This window comes from Henckelia pumila, unplaced genomic scaffold (genome assembly GCF_033568475.1).
Source record: "Henckelia pumila isolate YLH828 unplaced genomic scaffold, ASM3356847v2 CTG_298:::fragment_3, whole genome shotgun sequence".
NCBI lineage: Eukaryota > Viridiplantae > Streptophyta > Magnoliopsida > Lamiales > Gesneriaceae > Henckelia > Henckelia pumila.
In genome coordinates, this window is record NW_027331797.1 from 182668 (window position 1) to 205520 (window position 22853).

At 36.9% G+C, this 22853-nt stretch overlaps 2 protein-coding genes across 3 annotated transcripts; both read left to right on the plus strand.

The window, feature by feature from the left end:
• Positions 1-1756: 1756 nt before the first annotated feature.
• LOC140870944 (U-box domain-containing protein 35-like) lies at positions 1757-4656 on the plus strand. 2 transcript variants are annotated; one of them, XM_073273364.1, is made up of 7 exons: positions 1757-1925; positions 2016-2089; positions 2337-2641; positions 2769-2970; positions 3046-3135; positions 3236-3664; positions 3745-4656. In XM_073273364.1, exons 1-7 carry the CDS (start codon positions 1775-1777, stop codon positions 4486-4488), a joined length of 1995 nt encoding a protein of 664 aa, XP_073129465.1. In that variant the 5' UTR covers positions 1757-1774; the 3' UTR covers positions 4489-4656. The 2 variants fall into 2 exon arrangements, with proteins under 2 accessions (XP_073129465.1, XP_073129466.1); XM_073273365.1 differs by having other exon boundaries at positions 2337-2587; positions 3745-4655.
• Positions 4657-9277: 4621 nt separating this feature from the next.
• LOC140870920 (IQ domain-containing protein IQM1-like) lies at positions 9278-12665 on the plus strand. The gene is made up of 9 exons (XM_073273327.1): positions 9278-9697; positions 10030-10560; positions 10690-10804; positions 10890-10955; positions 11044-11132; positions 11220-11307; positions 11400-11630; positions 11713-11814; positions 11922-12665. Exons 2-9 carry the CDS (start codon positions 10091-10093, stop codon positions 12300-12302), a joined length of 1542 nt encoding a protein of 513 aa, XP_073129428.1. The 5' UTR covers positions 9278-9697; positions 10030-10090; the 3' UTR covers positions 12303-12665.
• Positions 12666-22853: the final 10188 nt, after the last annotated feature.

The following is a 22853-nucleotide window of genomic DNA, read 5'->3' on the forward strand; positions in this document are numbered from 1 at the left end:
TTTAACTTTTTTATCTAATTAATGTATAATACTTAGAAAAACTAATTTTTTTACCATTATTTGTATATTTCAATAATAAAATATTATAAACTTAATTAATGGCACAATATTACTTATAATTTCAATTACTACTTACAACATAATCTGAAATAGGTATAAAATACTATCACCAAATTGATCTTTTAATCCGGTTTTCATTCTCTGGAAGACGCATAGCCAAAAACCACCTCCTTGTCTCGCTCTTCGGTGCCCGAGAATCGTGGTCTAAACGAGGCTGTGATCAAAATAATACTAGTTTCAAGTTCAACAAAGGAAATGGGAAAGCGCCAGCCGGCCGAAACTCCAGCGAATGCGCCATTTGTTTGATCGAATTTCAGGAAGAAGAGCAACTGATTAGAATCCATTTCTTCCACATTGATTGTATAGACGTTTGGATTTAAAACAATGCCAACTACTCACTTTGTAGAACAAGCGTTTCAGCCACTCCTACAAGCCAAGAAATTATTGCCACAAATTCTTACACTGATAACTTCACGGGAAAGGATGAAAATTATGTGTGATTGTAATAGGATCCATCCTACAGAGCCATCCCAATCCAGCACCACATGAGAATTGGGTTTTAAGAAAATCCCAACTCCGGCGAGCTTTTCTCCATTAGCCCTTCACCGGCGAAGTTGGAACCTAAGTTCTTTCGGAAAAAAACCCAAGAAATTAAGCCATGTTTCGAGCATGGGAGATGAGTGCATCGAAAGAGAAAGAGATAACACGTAGATCAACTACAAATATTCTTAAAATCAACTACCAACCGAACACAATATGCAGCAAAATACAAGAGTTATATTGAACAAAACCCTTCAAAATTCGAACAAAAAGCAGTGAAAAAACAAACAAAAACCTGCAGCAAAAAAAAAAAACAAAATTAATCAGAGTCAAATCAAAATAATCCTTCGAAAATCAAACAAAAATTAGTTGTAAGAAGAAAAACTTACAGCAAAAATCGTGTGACAAATCGAAGATAACCAACGCAAAAAACAATACTTTTTTGGGTTGTGCGATTTCCTTAATGAAGAAAACAATAGAAGTTAAATGGAAGAGACGAGAAGGGAAAATGAGTAGAGGTGATCGTATACCAGGCGAGACTATTATTTTGATATTCGATTTTTCCGATCGGGATTTTTGCATATCAAAGAAGATGGAGTGAAGAAGAAGATAAGGAAGGGAAGCCCGTGTGTAATGAATGGTGAGGGCAAATGCGTAAAATTTTCAATTAGGGAGTTAATACAAACATTTATTGTGTGTAAGGGACTGAAAACTTGGTTTTTATGACACAGGGACTGAAGACAAAAACTTGTATGTTAATAGGGAGTTATCTATAATTCAGACGAAATGCAATGACATAAAAATGGGTTCTGTAATCATATATATATCACCATCATAACAATGGAACAATTAATCAACATCTGCAATATCTAAGCTCTCAAAACATTCATAACAATACAAGTCGAAAAACTTTCATAAACCATTTGAGAGTAGACCTCGATCCCATCCTGTCATGACGTTCAAATCCAAAGACCATGCATGCATAACGTACAGGTCATGACTTGTATGGTTAAGATATATATCACCAAAATGAATGGATCAAATGATAACATCCTATAAATAGTACTTGTATATATATAATAACGAGAGGTCGCAAAAGCTTAATTTGTGCAGAGGGTTGGGGGAAATTAAGTGGTGGCGCGCGGGTGGCACTTTCGGATTCTGTCATGAATGCATGGCGCCTCATGACGACAACGCAACTGCGGTGGCCATTGACAGAGACAAGAATAGCGCAGCGGCTGTCCGATGGGCAATGGAGCACCTTCTCGTTACCAATTTCACTCTTATTTTGATCCACGTCAAGATCAAAAATATACAACATGCAGGTACCCAATCCTTTTCTTATTTATGTATGTATTCTCATTTCATATCATTGCAGATGCTTTAAAATGGTACGTGCGTACGTACAACTGCAGAAGCTGGGAACGTCGGTGCATCAAATATTCATGACATTTTCTCAACTTTTCGTACATATTGTGCCCGTAAAAGGGTAAGTCTAATGATCTGTGTGTCGTCCCCATTTTTATTATTCTAATTAATTGTAAACAACTACTTTTTTACCAATGCTAGCTAGCTAGCTAGCTCCATCCATGCATACAAACACTAGATCGATCGATCGATCGAGTACTCATGGATTTAAAACTTGCATATATGTTAAATATTAATTAATTAATTTGTACCCACCTTTAATTTGCTGTTTAAATATTAATTATGGCTCAATCTCGTATATATTGCAGATAGTAATAAAAGAAGTTATTCTCGAAGGCGTAGATGCACATACCACACTTTTAGACTACATCAACAAACACAAAATCATCAACATTGTTCTTGGTGCCTCGTCAAGACATCCCCTGGCCAGAAAATTTTGGGCTCATGATGTTCCAACCATGATAAACAAGGCTGCACCCGATTTTTGTTCGGTCTACGTAATATCAAAAGGGAAGACACAATCAATACGTCCCGCAGCCCGACAATCAATTCCGACGCAGTACCCATCTCCACCACCTAGTGCACCAAAATCGTCTCTCAATCCAAGTTTTGTGTATTTTTTTTAAAACCCTTTAATTTTGCTGCAGTCATAATAAGTTTACTTTAAACAGGTGGAATTTAACGTTGAAAAAAAAAAAAAAAGTGAGAGAAACAATTTGATGCGCTATTCATTGAAACAGGAGTGCTGCTTCTGTAAAGGGAGAAAGGAAAAATGGTGATGGACTTGAGACTTCCAGAACTTGGAATAAAAATATATTGAGTTTCAGTTCCATGGAGACTGGTTTAATGGATCTTGGATCAATGGATATCACACAAGTACAAATGAAAGATTGTGACAAAATGGGATATCTAGTTGATCTGGAGGAGACGTCTGCGTCTTCAGTAAGTATCATGATGTGGCCTGAATCGTTGTTCTTGAGTAGTGTTTTCCAATAAATTTATGGAAATTTTATGCAGAATGAATTCGAAAGACTAAAGCAAGAGATGAAACAAGCCATGAATATGTACAACACAGCTTGCAAAGACGCAGTTTCAGCCCAACAGAGGGTAGTAACTAGTACTTGATTTGTGACTGACTGATGAAGAGATCCTCTCATCATATGTATAATAAGAATTAAAAATTGTGTTTTTGCATATATTTAATTAGGCTACAGAACTTCAGCAGCTGAATCAAGGTGAAATGAGTCGTATCGAGCAGGCACGGCTGGCTGAAGAGGCTGCCCTGGCACTTGCAGAGATGGAGAAAGCAAAATGTAGAGCAGCCATCGAAGCAGCAGAGAAAGCAAATAAAATAGCTGAGAGGGAAACGCAGAGACGAAAGTACGCAGAGATGAAGGCCAAACGAGAAGCAGAAGAGAAGAACAGAGCGCTCGATGTGTTGTCAAACAATGATGTTCGCTACAGGAAATACACAATCGAAGAGATTGAGGCAGCCACCAGTAAGTTCTCGAGGTCCATGAAAATCGGGGAAGGTGGATACGGGCCTGTTTTTAAAGGAAAACTTGATCACACTCCGGTTGCCATAAAAGTTCTAAGACCAGATGCTGCACAAGGGAGAAAACAGTTCCAACAAGAGGTGTTTAATTAATTATTATAATATTGAATTAAAACCTTGAGAGACCACATACTCATTAATTCTGTATGCAAATTATGCAGATCGAAGTCCTGAGTTGTATACGACATCCAAACATGGTCTTGCTTATGGGCGCCTGCCCCGAATACGGATGCTTGGTATATGAATTCATGAACAATGGAAGCCTAGAGGATCGTTTGTTTCGAAAGGGCAACACCCCTCCCATTCCCTGGGGGATTAGGTTCAAGCTTGCAGCAGATATAGCAACAGGGCTTCTTTTCCTCCATCAAGCTAAGCCGGAACCACTTGTACACCGGGACTTAAAACCTGCTAATATTCTACTGGACCACAACTACACTTGCAAGATCAGTGATGTTGGGTTGGCTCGGTTAGTCCCACCATCTGTTGCAGATAGTGTCACGCAATACCACATGACCTCGGCTGCTGGCACCTTCTGTTATATCGATCCAGAATATCAGCAAACAGGCAAGTTAGGGACGAAATCCGATATGTATTCATTGGGGGTGTTGTTGCTGCAAATGATCACCGCAAGGCCACCAATGGGACTCACTCACCACGTCGACAGGGCTATCGAAAGAGGGACGTTTGCGGACTTGCTGGATCCAACAGTGTCCAATTGGCCTGTTGAAGAGGCATTGATATTTGCAAAGTTGGCTCTGAAATGTGCTGAGCTGAGAAGAAAAGACAGACCTGATCTTGGTACGGTGGTGATGCCGGAGCTTAACAGGCTTAAAGAACTGGGGATCATGAGTCACGTATTAGGACATGGGATTTCTTCATCTATAGCAAGTCATGATTATAAATAAAATCATGTGATTTTGTCTTTTCAAATATATATATAGCTAGAAGTCCCAGAAAAAAAAATATAATTAATTATTAGAAGTCGGTTTGTATATTGATGATGCCGTGTTTATCATATTTAGAGTTTTCGTAATTGATCAATTCAATATACATTTATATTATATCTTGTAAACATATTTTGCTATTGATGATTTCTATAAAAAATGGCAAATTTATATACCGAATGGAAAATCACGCATGCACGCCCCTTCATTCAATATATAGTACCATTTCTTTCTCTTTATTCATCCATGAGGCACGCGCGAGCTGGAAATCATAAAATCTCATCAAGATTCGAACTTTTTCCCATCCCATCATGAAGGAAAAAATCTCATCAAAGTCCGTCACTGATCAAAAAATGTAAATACAGCTAGCTTACTAATGGAAAAATGTAAAGACTTATACAGCCTAACGATTTCAGGCCTTATATATATATGCTTCTTAGGTAGTCTTTAAGAGAGCTTTTAGGAAACACTTGTTGACATTGACAATGAAAAATATGAACATGTTGAATTGGTTTGGAGGAATCATTTTTTCTGTAAATTAAACTGAGTAGAGTGCATGTGGCCTTGTTTTCCTCGTGTAACTTAGCTAGTTAATATTAAGCGTTATTTATCGATTGAGAAATATCGACCTGTATTTTTTTGGAAATGTATGTTATCAAGAATTGGGTTCGATCAGTTTCAAGAATACATGTTATCAAGAATTCCGTTGAGTTTTCAATATGATGATGAATTTCATTTACACAAATTAAACACGCATGAAATTAATTAATTCGAGTCGAATATTAATATATATAGAACCCAATATATAGGTCTTATAACTAGCCACACAATTCGATCGAATGGAACGATCTTTGCCACTACTCTTATAATGGTAATCCTTAATTCAAGCAATCTAAGGAATGGATTAAGAAGAAAAACAATAACATCAAATGCTTAAACCGAAAACCAAAAAACAACTTGTTTGTTTTGTTTTTTTTTTAAAACAAAAGAAAGAATTTCATCCTTATGCCAACATGGGAAAGAAAATTGCTTTAGGTGAATGCATGCATGCCGAATAATATCAAAGCTACAATGAGTATATATATATTTATTTATTCATATATATATAATTAATTAATCTGATGGATTTATATATTGTTGATGCATGCATGCAGTTTCATTCCTATGCGGAGCCATAACCGGGAAGAAAAGTACTCCGGCGCATGCACAAACAGAATACGTGTCGGACTCGACATCGTCTCCAGGACAGGACTCCCCAGAGGATGAGCAGAGCACCGGCAAGCCACAAGTAGTGATCTCCGATGAAGAAGTACTAATGCAGGCGCCGATCCCGCCACCGCCTGGGAGACAGCAGCACCACATGAGGGCAGCCTCGTGCCACCACCAACATCACAGCCGATCAAACTCCACCGTGTCAAAGCTCACGTCGAGTCTGAGCATGAAGGTTAATCGGAGGGAGGATTCTGGCGGCAGGAAGTTGAAACACGAGGACTCCATATGGAAGAAGACTATAATACTGGGGGAAAAATGTAGAGTTCCGGATCATGAAGATGACGATACCATTTTGTATGATGAAAATGGCAACAGGATTTCATCCTACCATCCCAAAAATGCACTTTTGTCTTTATCCAGGCAAGCTTCATGCGCAGATCAAGAATATTCAAGGTTAGGGCCACGCAACGTCTGAGATGATCAATTAATTATATATTTGTGTACGTAGCTAGCTAGGGATTCATTAATTATTCATAATTCTTTTCATTAATAGACATCAAACTTATTTGTACAGCATTTTCCATTATTAATTATCAACCACCGGCTTCCAAATGCATGGCTAGCTTACTTACTTTTAGGTTCTATTTAATTCGACATATACTACTAATAAAAAATTTTAATTACAAAAATTTATAAAATATTTAAAAAAATATAAATTTGGGATTGAATAACTATTTAAAAACATTTTTATTGTTAAAGGCGTGTTGAATTATATTTTAGAGCAAGGATTTTATCGTTAAAAATTAAGAAATTTGAAACTATATATATTTTTATAAAAACCAGTTAGTTTAATTTAATTTTTCATTTTTTTTTTCTTGTTAGCGATGGAGAGGATTTATTTTTTATAATTTGGTTTTATTTTTATTTTCATCTAATGACTAATTAAATGCATAAAAATATTGCGATTTTATAAAATTTAAAATATACGAATTTTTAATTAAAATGCTGAAAGTAAAAAAAAAAGACATAATTAATAATAATAATATTTCTAACAATTCGATCTCGATGCATTTATTGCGCAGACATCATGTGCAACACGGTAAGTTAGATCCTACTTATACAGGCACTGCCTTGAGGTAGATCTAACGGTTGACATTTATTAATAAAAGTGGATTTCATTATTTTTTAGTGGACCCCGCATGTATTGATAAATGAGGACCCTTAGATCTATCATGGGGGCAATGCCTGTAAAGATAGGATGAAATAAAACGTGCAACACAAGTACGGTCGTCAAAAGGAGCATGTGTATTGTCAATGACCTTAATTAATATTGTATTCATCTTTTCAATCACAATTATTATATTTCTAAAAACATCAAAAAAAATCTTCAACTATTTTCTATAAATTATATTTTGAGAAAAATTTTATAAAAAAAATTATAAATTTTTTACAAAAATGTTGTCCAAATACATATTCAAAATTATTTTCATTATAAAATACTAAAAACATTTTTATACGTACAACACAGAAACTAGTTTCGATGATAATGCACGGAGCTCATCCAACCGAGCTCATCCATCCCTTTGGTGGGACATTCGGGCACACTAAATGCAAGGAATATTGCACTTTTTTTTGTTGCGTCAAATATATTATTATTATATTTAAAATATAAATGAATAATAATTTATATAAAAAATATTTTTGGAAAATAAAAAACTTTTCTCATTTTGTATAAGATTTTTACAAGATTAATGAGAACTTATAGGAGCCTCTATTTTCATTTTATGGCATAATAAGATAAATAAAAATATATAAAACTGATTAAGAATATTATTATAAATTCACTATCATACAAAAATACTTCAATCTCATCGAAATTTAATAAAAATATATTTGTTCCAATCTTATTAAATTCAAATTACTCTTTTCAACATCATGAATAAAACTATTTGTACAAAAAAATGCTAAATTAATATACACATTGAGTTATACATTGGGTTACACATTTCACATGAAATTACAAAATTATCCCTTCACTTTATTTGAAAAAACTCTTTCCAAAATATATTGAGAATATTTATGTAATTTCAATTGCAACATGTAACTCAACGTGTAACCCTCCGTGTACATGTAGCATCACCCTTTGTAAAAATAATCTATACATTTTATACATAAAGTGTGAATCAATGTCAAATCTATACATACTATAAAAGTGTGAATCAATGTCAAAGTTTTTCACTGTATATTGTCTAACTTTGTCCCTCTTGTATACACCTTGGAGAAATTTATTGAGTATATTTTTTTGTAAAATAAGTTATTATGATAAGATCAAAATTGATAGACAACGTTTATATTTAGATAAGGATCCAGTTTCTTGGAAGATTGAAACACCAAAATACTTAAGTTTTATTTGCTTGTAGATAAAGTGCACGTATTTTTTTCACATAATTTTTTATTAATACTGATCCAGTTTTTGAAACACCAAAATGCTTTAATTTTTATTTGCTTCACAAACATATTTTTTTCATACAAATTTTGATTACATATAACATAAATCATATTTCCAAAATATTTGTGAGACCCTCCCAAATGAAATCTACTAAAAATTTAATTAGATTTTTATCGACGTGTGCAGGATAAATGTCAACTTCATATAAATATATGTAAGAGATTTTAATAAGGTACGTCAAGCGTATATATATATATACATATATGCAATATGTTCAACTTTAATTGGAAATAATTAAATGTTCCAATGATAATAATAATAATAATGATAATAATAAAAAGAGTCCTTATCAATCTACGAGTCTACAATATCTACTTCTGTGTCTATCTATTAATTTATTTTATTTATTTATTTATTTATATTCTAAAAGTGTGGATATTGAGCATTATTTTTGCTATGTGAAGATGTCAAACTACCATTATTTTGTATTGCCTCGGGTTTAAATTAAGGTATTTGTATTAAATTAATTTTATAAATATATTTTGGGGGTAAAAATGATAAACAAAATTTATTGCGAGTGATATCTTTTTCAATTTAAAAGAAAACAGGTTCTAATTCTTTTGTGTTTTACAATGAACATTAATCAAGCACAACGCTAAATTATACAAATTCTTGGTATATATCAATCAGTATTTTCGCATGATCAATTATATGTTGCATTATTTAGATGCACTTCAATGTTCACTACAAAAGTTTTGATAAAACTAGATTCAATCACAAATATTGATGATATACAAAGACAAAAAATGTTTTATATAAAAATTTCTTCATAAAGTTTGTAATTTCGTAAAATTATTCAACAAAATGATATTATTTTGATATATTCATACGGACTACTGGACTAGAGTCACTAGACGACATTTAGATCCTGTGGGGTAATGACCTTTTTAGAAGACCAAAAGAGTCGTCGTCAAAGTCTAACTTATGCGGTAGCTTCTGGTCCATTTCCATCTTCAAAATCCATTCCCCAACAACAAGAAGAAGGAAATATTGATTTTTCCACCACACAAATTCCTTCCCCGTCCGGTCCATCTACAAAGCGATTGGTCACATGGGCAACTATTAATTATTATATTAATGGAATTTTTATACTACCTGCATGCATTTCCCCTTCCATGGAACTTCACCGAAGCTTCACCACTCAACATTCTGCTAAATTTTCTAAACTTTTTTGGGTGTCGTGGAATATCTGATGCTCAATGCTTGTCGTTTAGTTTACTCACCTTTTTGAATTTACATTTTTTTTATTTTATTTTATGCTGACTTTGATGTTCGACACTCGTCTATAAATCGACTAGTGCAGAGTAGTTGGCTGTTGTACTTGGCATTAAATATCATTTAAATTATAGTAACTTATTTTCCCCAGAGATAAAAGACTGTGAATAGAGTGGGGTGAAAAAGTGGCGAAAACAAGAGAATAATCAAGAGTCTTGATATCTGTTTGTTAAGGTGAAGCTACATATATATATATGGATTTTCCAGTTTACTAGTTCTTGGATAAATGTCATTTGGCAACTTTTGCTTCTGTGGTTCTTAATTTCTTGCATATTTGCTGTCGGTTTACACTATCTGTCATTCATGAGCTGTTAGTAATGATTTGATTTGTGCTTATTCCGATTTGTAGTCGTTACTAAATTGGGATTATGCTTGTATAATGAATCAAGAATCATCACGGCCACTTACACACGGATCAAAATGTAAAATATGGAGAACTTATAGGCCTCTAGCGGTATCAGCGCTTTTTAAATCTAAATTGATAAATTTTACATCTTGCCAAGCAGCATTGAATCATCGAGGAATCAAGAATTAGGAGTCCCTTAATTACCGCTTACAGGCCAGCAAATGGGGTGGTCAATTTCTTTTCTTTTATCACCATGGAATGAGATCTTACGAAGCAAGATATTCGATGTTATGGATACCGTAGAAACTGTGATCGCAAGATCTTTAAGCTTTGGAAGTAAAGATGGAGAGGTGATGCGTAGAACATTTAGTTTCCATGGGGACGAAGAGTTGGAGAGGAGCTCAAGACCAGATACACGGATGTTAAATACACATGTTCCTTTAAAGGGATTGGTAGTAGTTAACAAGTCGAATATTTATTCTGAATTTTTAAATGAAAAGGATCGTGAATCAACTAACGAGCCAGAGCCGGCCAGATTTTCTCCTCCGATTTTGGATCATGGGTTTTCTTCTCCTAGACCGGTACCTATGGAGGAGTTTGATGCTGCTGCAATAAAGCTGCAGAAAGTATACAAGAGTTACCGGACTCGAAGAAATCTTGCAGATTGTGCTGTTGTGGTTGAAGAGCTCTGGTTCGTTTACTTTAAAAAGCTAGCTAATTATCAACGGAAATCATGTGTGTGTCTATTATATATATTCTAGTGTGTTTTGATTAAGACTTGTTGTTTTCACTTAATTTGTGTATATATATATATATGTAGGTGGAAAACATTAGATGCTGCTGCTCTGGCTCGTAGCTCGATTTCATTCTTCAACAAAAATGAACAAGAAACTGCTGCGTCACGCTGGTATCGTGCAAGGAGGAGAGCTGCTAAGGTGTGGCAACCGCACGATGTTGAATGAGGCCTTAGTTTCGGACTAAAAAATTAACAGCATTGTGTGTGTGTTTGTTCTTTTATAGGTTGGCAAGGGGTTATTGCAGGATGAGAGAGCGCAGAAATTAGCTCTGCATCACTGGCTTGAAGCTGTAAGCTAAGCCCTCGCTTGCTCAACAAACATGCTCATGGAAACAATTAATTAATGATACAAAGTTGGTCTTATTTTTCCACATGCAGATCGATCCCCGTCATCGCTATGGACGTAACTTACACTTGTATTTCGATGTATGGTCGGACAAGAAAAGTTTCCAACCTTTCTTCTACTGGTAAGACTTTTCACTGATCATTCAAACAAAATCTGAAAAAGAAAACAAGTCGTACGTACGTTTCATCGCCTTTTGGTATTAATTAAGGCTGGACGTTGGAGAGGGAAAGGAAGTTGATCTTTCTAGCTGCCCCCGAGCCGACCTTCAACGACAATGTATCCAGTATCTCGGGCCTGTAAGCTTTCATTTTTCACACTCTTCTGGATCTATCCGTTTTTTTGTGAATTCATGACAATATATATATGCTTTTGTTTCATATTCTTGTAGAAAGAGAGGGAATCATATGAAGTGAGAATTGAAGAAGGGAAACTAGTGTACAAACAAAGTGGGAGTCTCTTGAACTCAGATGAAGATTCAAAATGGATTTTTGTCCTCAGCACGTCTAGAACTTTGTACGTGGGGAAGAAAAAGAAAGGCGTTTTTCAGCACTCGAGTTTTCTTTCTGGTGGGGCTACAACATCAGCCGGCAGATTGATTGTTGCCAATGGCATTCTTAAGGTGATTGTCAACTCTATATTCAATAGAGAGAAAACCAAAAATAAATAAATAAACAATTCTTCGTTGTTTTCGGTAATCGCAGGCATTATGGCGTCACAGCGGCCACTATCTTCCAACAGAAGACAATTTTAAAGAATTCATCAGCTTCTTAGAGGAACACCATGTTGATATGACTAATGTTGAGGTATAGCTAGCTAGCCAATCTTTTCTTGTCCATTCTCGAATAGAAGAAATCCACATACATGATTAATTTGATCTCAACCAAATGATTTTGGCTCATGTTTCCTACAGATATGTTCCAGTTATGACAATGACAATAAACCAGCTACCGAATATGATCACTTGGAAGCTGCCACAGTAACAACAGCCGAAATTCATAAAGGCGGTATGCAAATCAATACAGAAAATATCGATGCACCAAAACTCGACCTCACCAAAACATTATCACGCAACTGGAGCAGTGGTGTCGGCCCCCGAATTGGGTGTGTTAGGGACTACCCGATGGAGCTTCAATGCCAGGCACTTGAAAAAGTCAGTCTATCCCCCACTGTTAATTTTTCTCCACGATATTCAAAGAGTAGCCCTCCAATCCCTTCCCCTCGGCCGAGCCCGAAGATTAGAGTGTCGCCTAGACTTTCAAATATGGGGCTTCCTAGCCCAAGAGTTGTGTAGAAGGTTGGCACGGGATAATCTTGTGAGGCTCTCATCGAGTAACAATTTTTTGTATCTTTACTTCATGGCCCATTAATAACAATAATCCCCATAGGCCATAGCTTTCTTTATTTATCAAATCCCTGATTTATGGAAACCCTGAAGAAGTTAGGCCAGAAAAAAAACAAGGCACTTCCATATTCACATGCTGGCTCAACTGATGAAGCATTATCTAAGGACTCGAGGAGGTCTAAGAAATGTTTCCATTGCTCGCATTATTTACGCTTGAAAGAGTGGATGCCCGGTGAGCCAACTTGTGGCTAAGAGCTTTTATGACTCTATGTATAAACAATCTTTTGTTTAATATAATTTACACTTTTATAATGACATTTACTTTATCTTTTATCATATTATTATGTTGTGACATACTATAAGATGTTTAGATGAAGACCTTGAATATACTATAGTGTATGTAAGATGTGGTGGCACATGGGGATGGCCATCATGAAACACATCTTATAGTCACTGTATATTCTAAACAGTTCCTAGTCGATTGAGCCATCCGTTAATAAGGATAAGGATCGCTCGAGATTGAGACTAACATTTGCGATGCCGAGTACCACGTTTCATTGGTATGGAACATAGAGATGTTCAAAGCATGCAAATGGATATTCATATGATGAATGATCGAACTACCCTATCCGGACTTTCCAAGTGGTTATCACTTATCGAGTGGATAAAGTCCGCGGTTTTGGTTGTATACCATTAGTCCTTACTACTTGAAACACCATTGAGACTCTATATGCTAGTACTGTACTTTGACTCATTTACCGACTCTATTGGGGTCATCAGGTGTCGGGATTGGGTACAGTTACGACACATATAGGAGTCGATGATTTGTTGTCAAGGATTCACCACATACTTGCTAGTGTGGATATCCTATGCAATCTGAGGAGATATTAGTGTGACGAATCTCTGGCCAGAGTACATGATGTGTTTTAAGAAATGGTTTCTTAGTAGCACATGCGATGTCACTATTTGATCTTCAAGATGCATTGCATAGTTATCGAATCTCGAACGACTCTCGATTTACCAATAGTTGTTGATTCGATCGGGATAAATGGATGAAGGGACCGTACTGTACGCTAACCAAAATCTATTGGTTCTTGCAGGCACTATCAGTGATACCTAGGGAATCATGGGGCGATGTTGCTAGGCGCTCTTACCATGATTCGATGGGCAAGTCGGAAATTGTTGTTCCGAGTCACAAGGAGTTGTGAGCCCACGGCTAGCAGTATCCCTGAACCATTGAGGGTCACACAAGTAATGGATTTTTAATTCCCGTTGAGATAATTAAATTTAAAGAGTTAAATTTAGTGAATAAAGAAGTGGGACTTCTTATTTAAGAGTAGAGGGAGTAAGATTTCCTAAAATGACATAGTGATGGACATTTTTGGAAACCACTGAATTTGGATTCAGAAAATTTATCTTGACTTTAAAAGATGCAGAAATGGTTTCTGTGCACATTGGTGAAATTGGTTTATCAATCTGAGTCACGATGAATTTTATATTAATTTCTGAACATGCGGGCTTTGCTTGTCAGGCTTGAACGTATGACTAATGGGCCCTAAGCTGTTAGCAGCCCACATTATAAATAAGTTATTGCAGTACAGAAATTACACACAACTTACACACTCAAATTTTCGAAAACCCTAGCCTCCAGTCTAGGAATTTCGGCCGCCCCCCTCTCTCTGTCTTAGAGAATTTTCATTCTGCGAATTTCGAATTTGCAGTCTGAATTAGCAGATCATATCTGTTCTATCTCTTCGCAGAAACTTCTGATAGACTTTCTAGTGCAGTCTATCAGAGGGATTAAACTTCTGTTCGTGGACCTGATTGAAGAATTGTTCGTCCATCAGTTCCTGGGATATACAACAAGAGCAGAGTTATCTGTTGGTGTCCATAATCTCGTTTCGAGATTCAAGATAAAAATTTAATTGTTATTTAATTTTTACACGCACAATTTAATCGTAAAGTTTTGATACCCATGATATGGAATCGTTCCATATAAAATTTTAAAACTTCCGCTGCACCGGGTATCAATTCTGATTGATCTGAACACAGTTTTCCAACATTGGTATCAGAGACAGGTTGCTCAGATCAAGCGATTAAATTAATCGATTGTACAAAAATTTTTAAGCCTTGGTTTTTTGAAACAAAAGAATTTTAAAAATTTAAAATTAATGGGCAAACCCGGGGCAGCGACGGGCTGCCCGGCCCGAGCCCCTTTTGGGGCACGGGCTGCCCGGGATCGTCCCGGGCGGCCCGGGAAAATTAATTTTTATTTTTAATTAAAATTTTAATATGTTAAAATTCTATTTTTGGTCCGATCGAAAATTGTTTTTGATTGGTCCACGAGGCGTCGGATCGAATTGTTCGAGTCCGAAAATTTTAAAATTGATTTTTGGATAAATTTGAATTTTTGGAAAATTTATAGATTTTATCCGTTAAATCAGATTTTATGAAATTAATTATTTTTGGTACAATTGATGATAAGATATGATCTTATGGAAATATTGAGTAAAATATGATTTTATGTATAAAAGTGGATTTTATATGTAAAATATGATTTTATTTGATAAAAAGGTAAAATATGATTTTGTATGTAAAATAAGATTTTATATATGGAATATGATTTTATCCTTTTTAATTTAATTGCCATTGCATGTTATCCTATAAATTAATTTTGAATTAAATATTATTGGATAAGGATGATCGATTACCATGACCAATTTTGTAGGTGTATGTTAGGGAATTTACATTTGTTTTTATTGTTGTTGGATTTATTAATGGGCCTGGTTTATGACCCAATATGAATTGTCATATGTAATAAAAGTGAGTCTGGTTTATGGCCCGTTTCCACCCCTTAAAATGTATCCCCTACTTGTCATAGTTATTTATTGTAAATACATTATACTTAGTGGGAGATGAAGATTTGAAGACGGAGGTGGGCCCAGCAGACAATAAAGACTGAAAAAATGTAAATTGGAAGCACAATGTAATAGGATTGCATTGCATACTTGCATATCACATAGGATTGGACTTAGACTCGTGATTGGCAACCACGGGTCGATTAGTAATGGAATCGATCATCCTAAAATATAATATATGATATTATCATTGTATGCATGTTTAGACTAAATTGTATGAATCCCGCAAGCATACAAATTTTAAATGATGAGACAAATTTTCAAAATTAAAATCCCTCATTTTAAATATGATTTAAAATTGATATCAAGATTAAAAGGGAATTTAAATATTGTTTAAATGTTCCTACCTTCCATCAACGATCAATGTATGAGATGCTACCCGCGGATACGATCCGGTTCATATTATTGGGGGGGCCCGTTCGTCGGAAAGCTGTACATTGGATCGACACATGTTGTAAGTTGGGTGGAACTCCCATGGGATTTGCTCATATTATTGGGGATCCACATGGCGACCGTCCATCACAACTTAATATTGATGGGTCATCTTGACGTGTCACAATAAACGGCATCATATTATTGGGCCCTTATTGGACATGAGGTAAAAACATGGAGGTTGCTTTGGAAGCAATTGGGCTCTACCTTTTGAAAATTATGGTTGGCTGATATTATTCGGGACTATAGTTTGTCAATTGGACTCCATGTTCCCACTAAAGAAAATGTTTCTCGTTTTCACTAGAGGGTAGTGAAATCGTTAAAATAGTGGGAGTGAGATTCATAAAATAAATTTCGCCTATTTTATGTCTTAGTAAATTAATTAAACAATCACTGATTGTCTGTTTCTTTTCAGTATTTCATTAAGATGAATTCGCGCAATCCACTATTCTCTATTCTCGAACAAAATAAACTGACTGGCGCAAACTATACGGAATGGTTCCGTAAGTTGAAGATTGTCTTGACCTCGGAGAAGATGTTCTACGTGTTAGAAAAATATCCTCCGAAGGAAGCACCAACTGATATAAGTCCGGAAGAGTTGGCCAAACTTGATAAATGGTGGGACCATGATATCAAGGCCAAATGCTATATGCAAGCTTCGATGTCTGATGAACTCCAGAGGCGATTTGAGGATACCGTGAATGCTGCTGACATTCACGTACAACTCAAGGAACTTTTTGGGGCTCAATCGAGAGCTGAAAGGTTCCCTACTGTAAAAGAGTTAATGACGTGTCGCATGCGTGAAGGGACTTCGGTCCGTGATCATGGGGTACGCGTGGTTTGGCTCATTCAGAAATTGGTAACGCTTGATTTGGTATTGGAGCATGAACTCAATGTGGAATTATTACTTCTCTCTCTTCCTTCATCGTTTGACGGTTTTGTGATGAATTTCAATATGAACAAGATAGAGGCCTCCCTTGAAGAGATGGTCAATATGCTTGTAACTTATGAAGCCACTTTAAAGAAGGATAAATCGGTTCTCTTGGTGGGCTCCTCTTCTTCTGCTAAGAAGGGGCCAAGTACAAAGGGTAAGAAACGTTCTGCCCCATCCAAGAAAACCGGACCCAAGAAAAAGAACAAGACAAAGGCTTCAAACATGGAAAAGTCCAAGGATGTTTGCCATCACTGCAAGAAACCCGGTCATGAAACGTAACTGCAAGGAATATCTAGAGCAGTTGCGAACTGCGAAGGGTATGTTTTATATTGAAATAAATGTTTCACTTAATACTAATTCTTGGGTATTGGATACCGGATGTGGATCTCACATTTGCAATGATTTGCAGGTGATGACAAGAAGTCGCAAGCTTAGAATGGGTGAGACCCAGCTGAGGCTCGGAAATGGTTCTAGAGTTGAAGCCAAAGCTGTGGGAGACGTTTATTTAATTTTGCAGAACGATTTTAAGTTAATTTTGAGAGATGTTTTATTTGTTCCAGACTTGATTAAAAACATTATTTCTGTTTCTATGCTTGATAGAGATGGTTTTTTCTTGCAATTTTGTGAATGGGATTTGCAATATTTACAAGAATGAATGTTTGATTGGAAATGGACAACTTGAAAACGATCTATATAACTTAAAATTAAAAGACGTTCCAATAAATTATGTTGATAAACCGGTAACAACGAACAAAAGGAAAATCGATAGTCAAAACCCGGCAAACCTTTGGCATGCTAGGCTAGGTCATATTTCCTCAAGGAGGATGAACAAGCTAGTGGGAGAGGGCATGTTTGATATGTCTGATATTAACTCTCTACCTACTTGTGAATCCTGCCTGAAAGGAAAAATGACTAAATCTCTATTCAAGGGGAAACCTGAGCGTAGTCAAAATCTGTTGGATTTGATCCATACAGATGTTTGTGGTCCATTTAGAATTGGTACTCAATTTGGCCACACCTACTTCATTACCTTTACTGATGATTATTCAAGGTATGGATATTTATATTTAATGAAATATAAGTCTGAAGCATTTGAAAAGTTCAAAGAATTCAAGGCTGAAGTAGAAAACAAACTAGGCAAAAATATTAAGGCACTTCGATCGGATCGTGGTGGAGAATACTTAAGTGCCGAGTTTTTGAACTATCTAAAAGAGAATGGGATTCTCTCTCAGTGGACTCCTCCTATGACACCACAGATGAATGGTGTCTCGGAGCGTCGTAATAGAACCTTGTTGGACATGGTTTGATCCATGATGAGCTTCACTGAGCTCCCACCATCGTTTTGGGGCTACGCGCTTGAAACGGCGGTTTTGTTGTTGAACAACGTTCACACTAAAGCAGTAGATAAAACACCATACGAGTTATGGAATGGCAAAGCTCCTAAGTATTCGTACTTGAGGATTTGGGGATGTCCTGCTTACGTGAAGCAGACAGTGGGAGATAAGTTGGATAGTCGATCCACCTTATGTTATTTTGTAGGGTATCCGAAGAATTCAATCGGATATTATTTCTATCATCCTACTGAAACAAAAGTGTTTGTTTCAAGGAATGCCACCTTCTTGGAGAAGGAGTTCTTATTGGATAAGAAAGGCGAGATGATGGAACTCGAAGAAATTCGAGAAGAACCCGAAATACAAAATAATGATCCCATACCTCAAGAATCTTCAGAGGACACGCCTATACCTAGAAGATCCGAGAGGACTTCTAGACCTCCTATTCGATATGGTCTTTTTCTTGAAGGGGATCAAGATGAACCCGACGTTGGATGTGATCCAAGAAACTTCAAGGAAGCAATTTCTGACGCGGATTCAAATTTATGGCTTGAAGCTATGCAGTCGGAAATAGATTCGATGCATACAAACCAAGTTTGGTCTTTAGTAGATCCTCCCGATGGAATTGTTCCAATAAGGTGTAAATGGATCTACAAGAGAAAGCTTGGGCCTGATGGTAAGGTATTGACCTACAAGGCACGATTGGTGGCGAAAGGTTATACTCAAAGACAAGGAGTTGACTATGATGAAACCTTTTCACCAGTTGCAATGTTCAAGTCCATAAGAATCCTTATTGCCATAGCTGCTTGGTATGACTATGAGATATGGCAAATGGATGTAAAGACTGCATTCCTTAATGGAAACATTAAGGAGGAAATCTTTATGATGCAGCCTGAGGGATACACATCCATGGGAAGCGAGCATAAGGTATGCAAGCTTCAGAGATCAATCTATGGTCTCAAACAAGCATCAAGAAGTTGGAACCAGAAATTTGATGAAACAATAAAGGATTTTGGTTTCATCAAGAACCCGGAGGAACCATGCGTGTACAAGAAAGTAATTAAGGATGCTGTGACATTCTTAGTACTTTATGCTGATGACATCTTACTCATTGGGAATGATGTAGGGATGTTGCATTCAACAAAGATATGGTTATCAGGTAGATTCTCGATGAAGGATTTAGGTGAGGCATCCTATATTCTAGGAATTCAGATCTATAGAGATAGATCTAAAAGAATGATAGGACTCACTCAATCAACTTACATCGAAACCATATTGAAAAGGTTTTCAATGGATGGGTCCAAGAGAGGACATCTACCTATATGTCATGGAGTTTCTCTATCCAAGTCCATGTGTCCCAAGACTGATGAAGAGATAGAGAAAATGACACATGTACCATATGCGTCAGCCATAAGTAGTATCATGTATGAGATGATATCTACCAGACCGGATGTAGCATTTGCTCTGAGTGTCACGAGCAGATATCAAGCCAATCCCGGTCAAATGCATTGGAAAGCCGTGAAGGACATTCTTAAGTACTTACGAAGGACTAAGAATATATTCATGGTTTATGGAGGAAGAGAACTGAAATTGGAAGGCTATACCGACTCTAGCTTCCAAAGTGATGTGGATGACTCGAAGTCAACCTCTGGATTTGTGTTCAAGCTCAATGGCGGTGCTGTCTCTTGGAAGAGTTCCAAGCAGGACACCACAGCGGATTCCACCACTGAGGTAGAATACATTGCGGCATCAGCTGCTGCTAAAGAGGCCGTTTGGATGAGGAATTTCGTCCAAGAGTTGGGCGTCATTCCTGAAGCTGTTGGTCCAGTCCCGGTGTACTGTGACAACACGGGTGCCGTTGCTCAGGCAAAGGAACCAAGGTCTCATCAAAGATCCAAACACGTACTGAGGAAATACCACATCATCCGGGAGATCGTGGAAAGAGGAGACATCACTGTCGAGAGAGTGGCCTCTGCAGACAATATCGCTGATCCACTTACTAAGCCCTTGCCAGGACCATTATTTGACAAACATCGCGAAGCAATGGGACTACGTAGTATGACTAGTTGGCTTTAGGGCAAGTGGGAGATTGAAAGAGTGGGTGTCCGGTGAGCCAACTTGTGGCTAAGGGCTTTTATGACTCTATGTATAAACAATCTTTTGTTTAATATAATTTACACTTTTATAATGGCATTTACTTTATCTTTTATCATATTATTATGTTGTGACATACTATAAGATGTTTAGATGAAGACCTTGAATATACTATAGTGTATGTAAGATGTGGTGGCACATGGGGATGGCTATCATGAAACACATCTTATAGTCACTGTATATTCTAAACAGTTCCTAGTCGATTGAGCCATCCGTTAATAAGGATAAGGATCGCTCGAGATTGAGACTAGCATTTGCGATGCCGAGTACCACGTTTCATTAGTATGGAACATAGAGATGTTCAAAGCATGCAAATGGATATTCATATGATGAATGATCGAACTACCCTATCCGGACTTTCCAAGTGGTTATCACTTATCGAGTGGATAAAGTCCGCGGTTTTGGTTGTACACCATTAGTCCTTACTACTTGAAACATCATTGAGACTCTATATGCTAGTACTGTACTTTGACTCGTTTACCGACTCTATTGGGGTCATCAGGTGTCGGGATTGGGTACAGTTACGACACATATAGGAGTCGATGATTTGTTGTCAAGGATTCACCACATACTTGCTAGTGTGGATATCCTATGCAATCTGAGGAGATATTAGTGTGACGAATCTCTGGCCAAAGTACATGATGTGTTTTAAGAAATGGTTTCTTAGTAGCACATGCGATGTCACTATTTGATCTTCAAGATGCATTGCATAGTTATCGAATCTCGAACGACTCTCGATTTACCAATAGTTGTTGATTCTATCGGGATATATGGATGAAGGAACCGTACTGTACGCTAACCAAAATCTATTGGTTCTTGCAGGCACTATCAGTGATACCTAGGGAATCATGGGGCGATGTTGTTAGGCGCTCTTACCATGATTCGATGGGCAAGTCGGAAATTGTTGTTCCGAGTCACAAGGAGTTGTGAGCCCACGGCTAGCTGTATCCCTGAACCCTTGAGGGTCACACAAGTAATGGATTTTTAATCTCCGTTGAGATAATTAAATTTAAAGAGTTAAATTTAGTGAATAAAGAAGTGGGACTTCTTATTTAAGAGTAGAGGGAGTAAGATTTCCTAAAATGACATAGTGATGGACATTTTTGGAAACCACTGAATTCGGATTCAGAAAAATTATCTTGACTTTAAAAGATGCAGAAATGGTTTCTGTGCACATTGGTGAAATTGGTTTATCAATCTGAGTCACGATGAATTTTATATTAATTTCTGAACATGCGGGCTTTGCTTGTCAGGCTTGAACTTATGACTAATGGGCTCTAAGCTGTTAGCAGCCCACATTATAAATAAGTTATTGCAGTACAGAAATTACACACAACTTACACACTCAAATTTTCGAAAACCCTAGCCTCCAGTCTAGGAATTTCGGCCGCCCCCCTCTCTCTGTCTTAGAGAATTTTCAGTCTGCGAATTTCGAATTTGCAGTCTGAATTAGCAGATCATATCTGTTCTATCTCTTCGCAGAAACTTCTGATAGACTTTCTAGTGCAGTCTATCAGAGGGATTAAACTTCTGTTCGTGGACCTGATTGAAGAATTGTTCGTCCATCAGTTCCTGGGATATACAACAAGAGCAGAGTTATTTGTTGGTGTCCATAATCTCGTTTCGAGATTCAAGGTAAAAATTTAATTGTTATTTAATTTTACACGCACAATTTAATCGTAAAGTTTTGATACCCATGATATGGAATCATTCCATATAAAATTTTAAAACTTCCGCTGCACCGGGTATCAATTCTGATTGATCTGAACACAGTTTTCCAACAACGCTAACATGTGAATAAAGGAAAAAAAAAAAGAAAAAGAAAAAGGAATACATGATTTTTTATAGTGAAAATATAAGTCCATCATTGTATGAAAAGCTGGTGGAACACTTACACTTGGGTTATGTTTGGTAATTTTTGTTGGAAAAATTTTTGTTGGAAAAATGGTTGGTTGTTGTGGGTTGTGAATGAGATTGATACTCATTATCCCACATTGGTAAAATGTGGGAAAGAACACCACTTTATAATGCCTAAGATGAGACAAGGGGTTGGGGTCCCAAGGGGTACCCATGTTTGTTAAGGGGAGCAGACCTAGTCTAGGCTAGGTTCGAACCACTAGCCACATGCGCGCCGCCGTCGTCCGATCGGCCGGCTCGGGCTGGGCTGGGACATGATATAACTTTTTTGGACAAAAATTAAATAAGTATTTTATTTTCAGTGTCGGCTCGCTATATACTGTGTTGCTGTGTGCATGATGTTGAAAGATCAATAACAAGTTTAAGAAAAATCTCGTATGATGGCTACTGATCCTTCTGCCAAAGTCACGCCGCCCTCTGTTACGCCCCCACCACCGCCCCCTGTTACGCCGCCGCTTGTTACACCGGCTGTTGTCACGGCCCCTGCTGCTTCTAATGCGCATGCCGAAAGGCCTGAAAAGTTATCCGGTACTGACTTCAAGATGTGGCAGCAGAAGATGTTGTTTTACCTCACAATACTTCATCTTGCAAGGTTTTTGAAGGAAGTTGTTGCTGTTCCGGTACCGGATGCTGACACACAAACAAGGTCTGCTTTCGATGCATGGTGTCACAGCGACTTCTTGTGCCGAAACTAAATACTGAATGGGTTGGACAATACGTTGTATAGTGTATATTCTGCAACCAAGACTGCTAAGGAACTGTGGGAATTCTTAGAGAAAAAGTACAAGACAGAGGATGCTGGCACGAAGAAGTT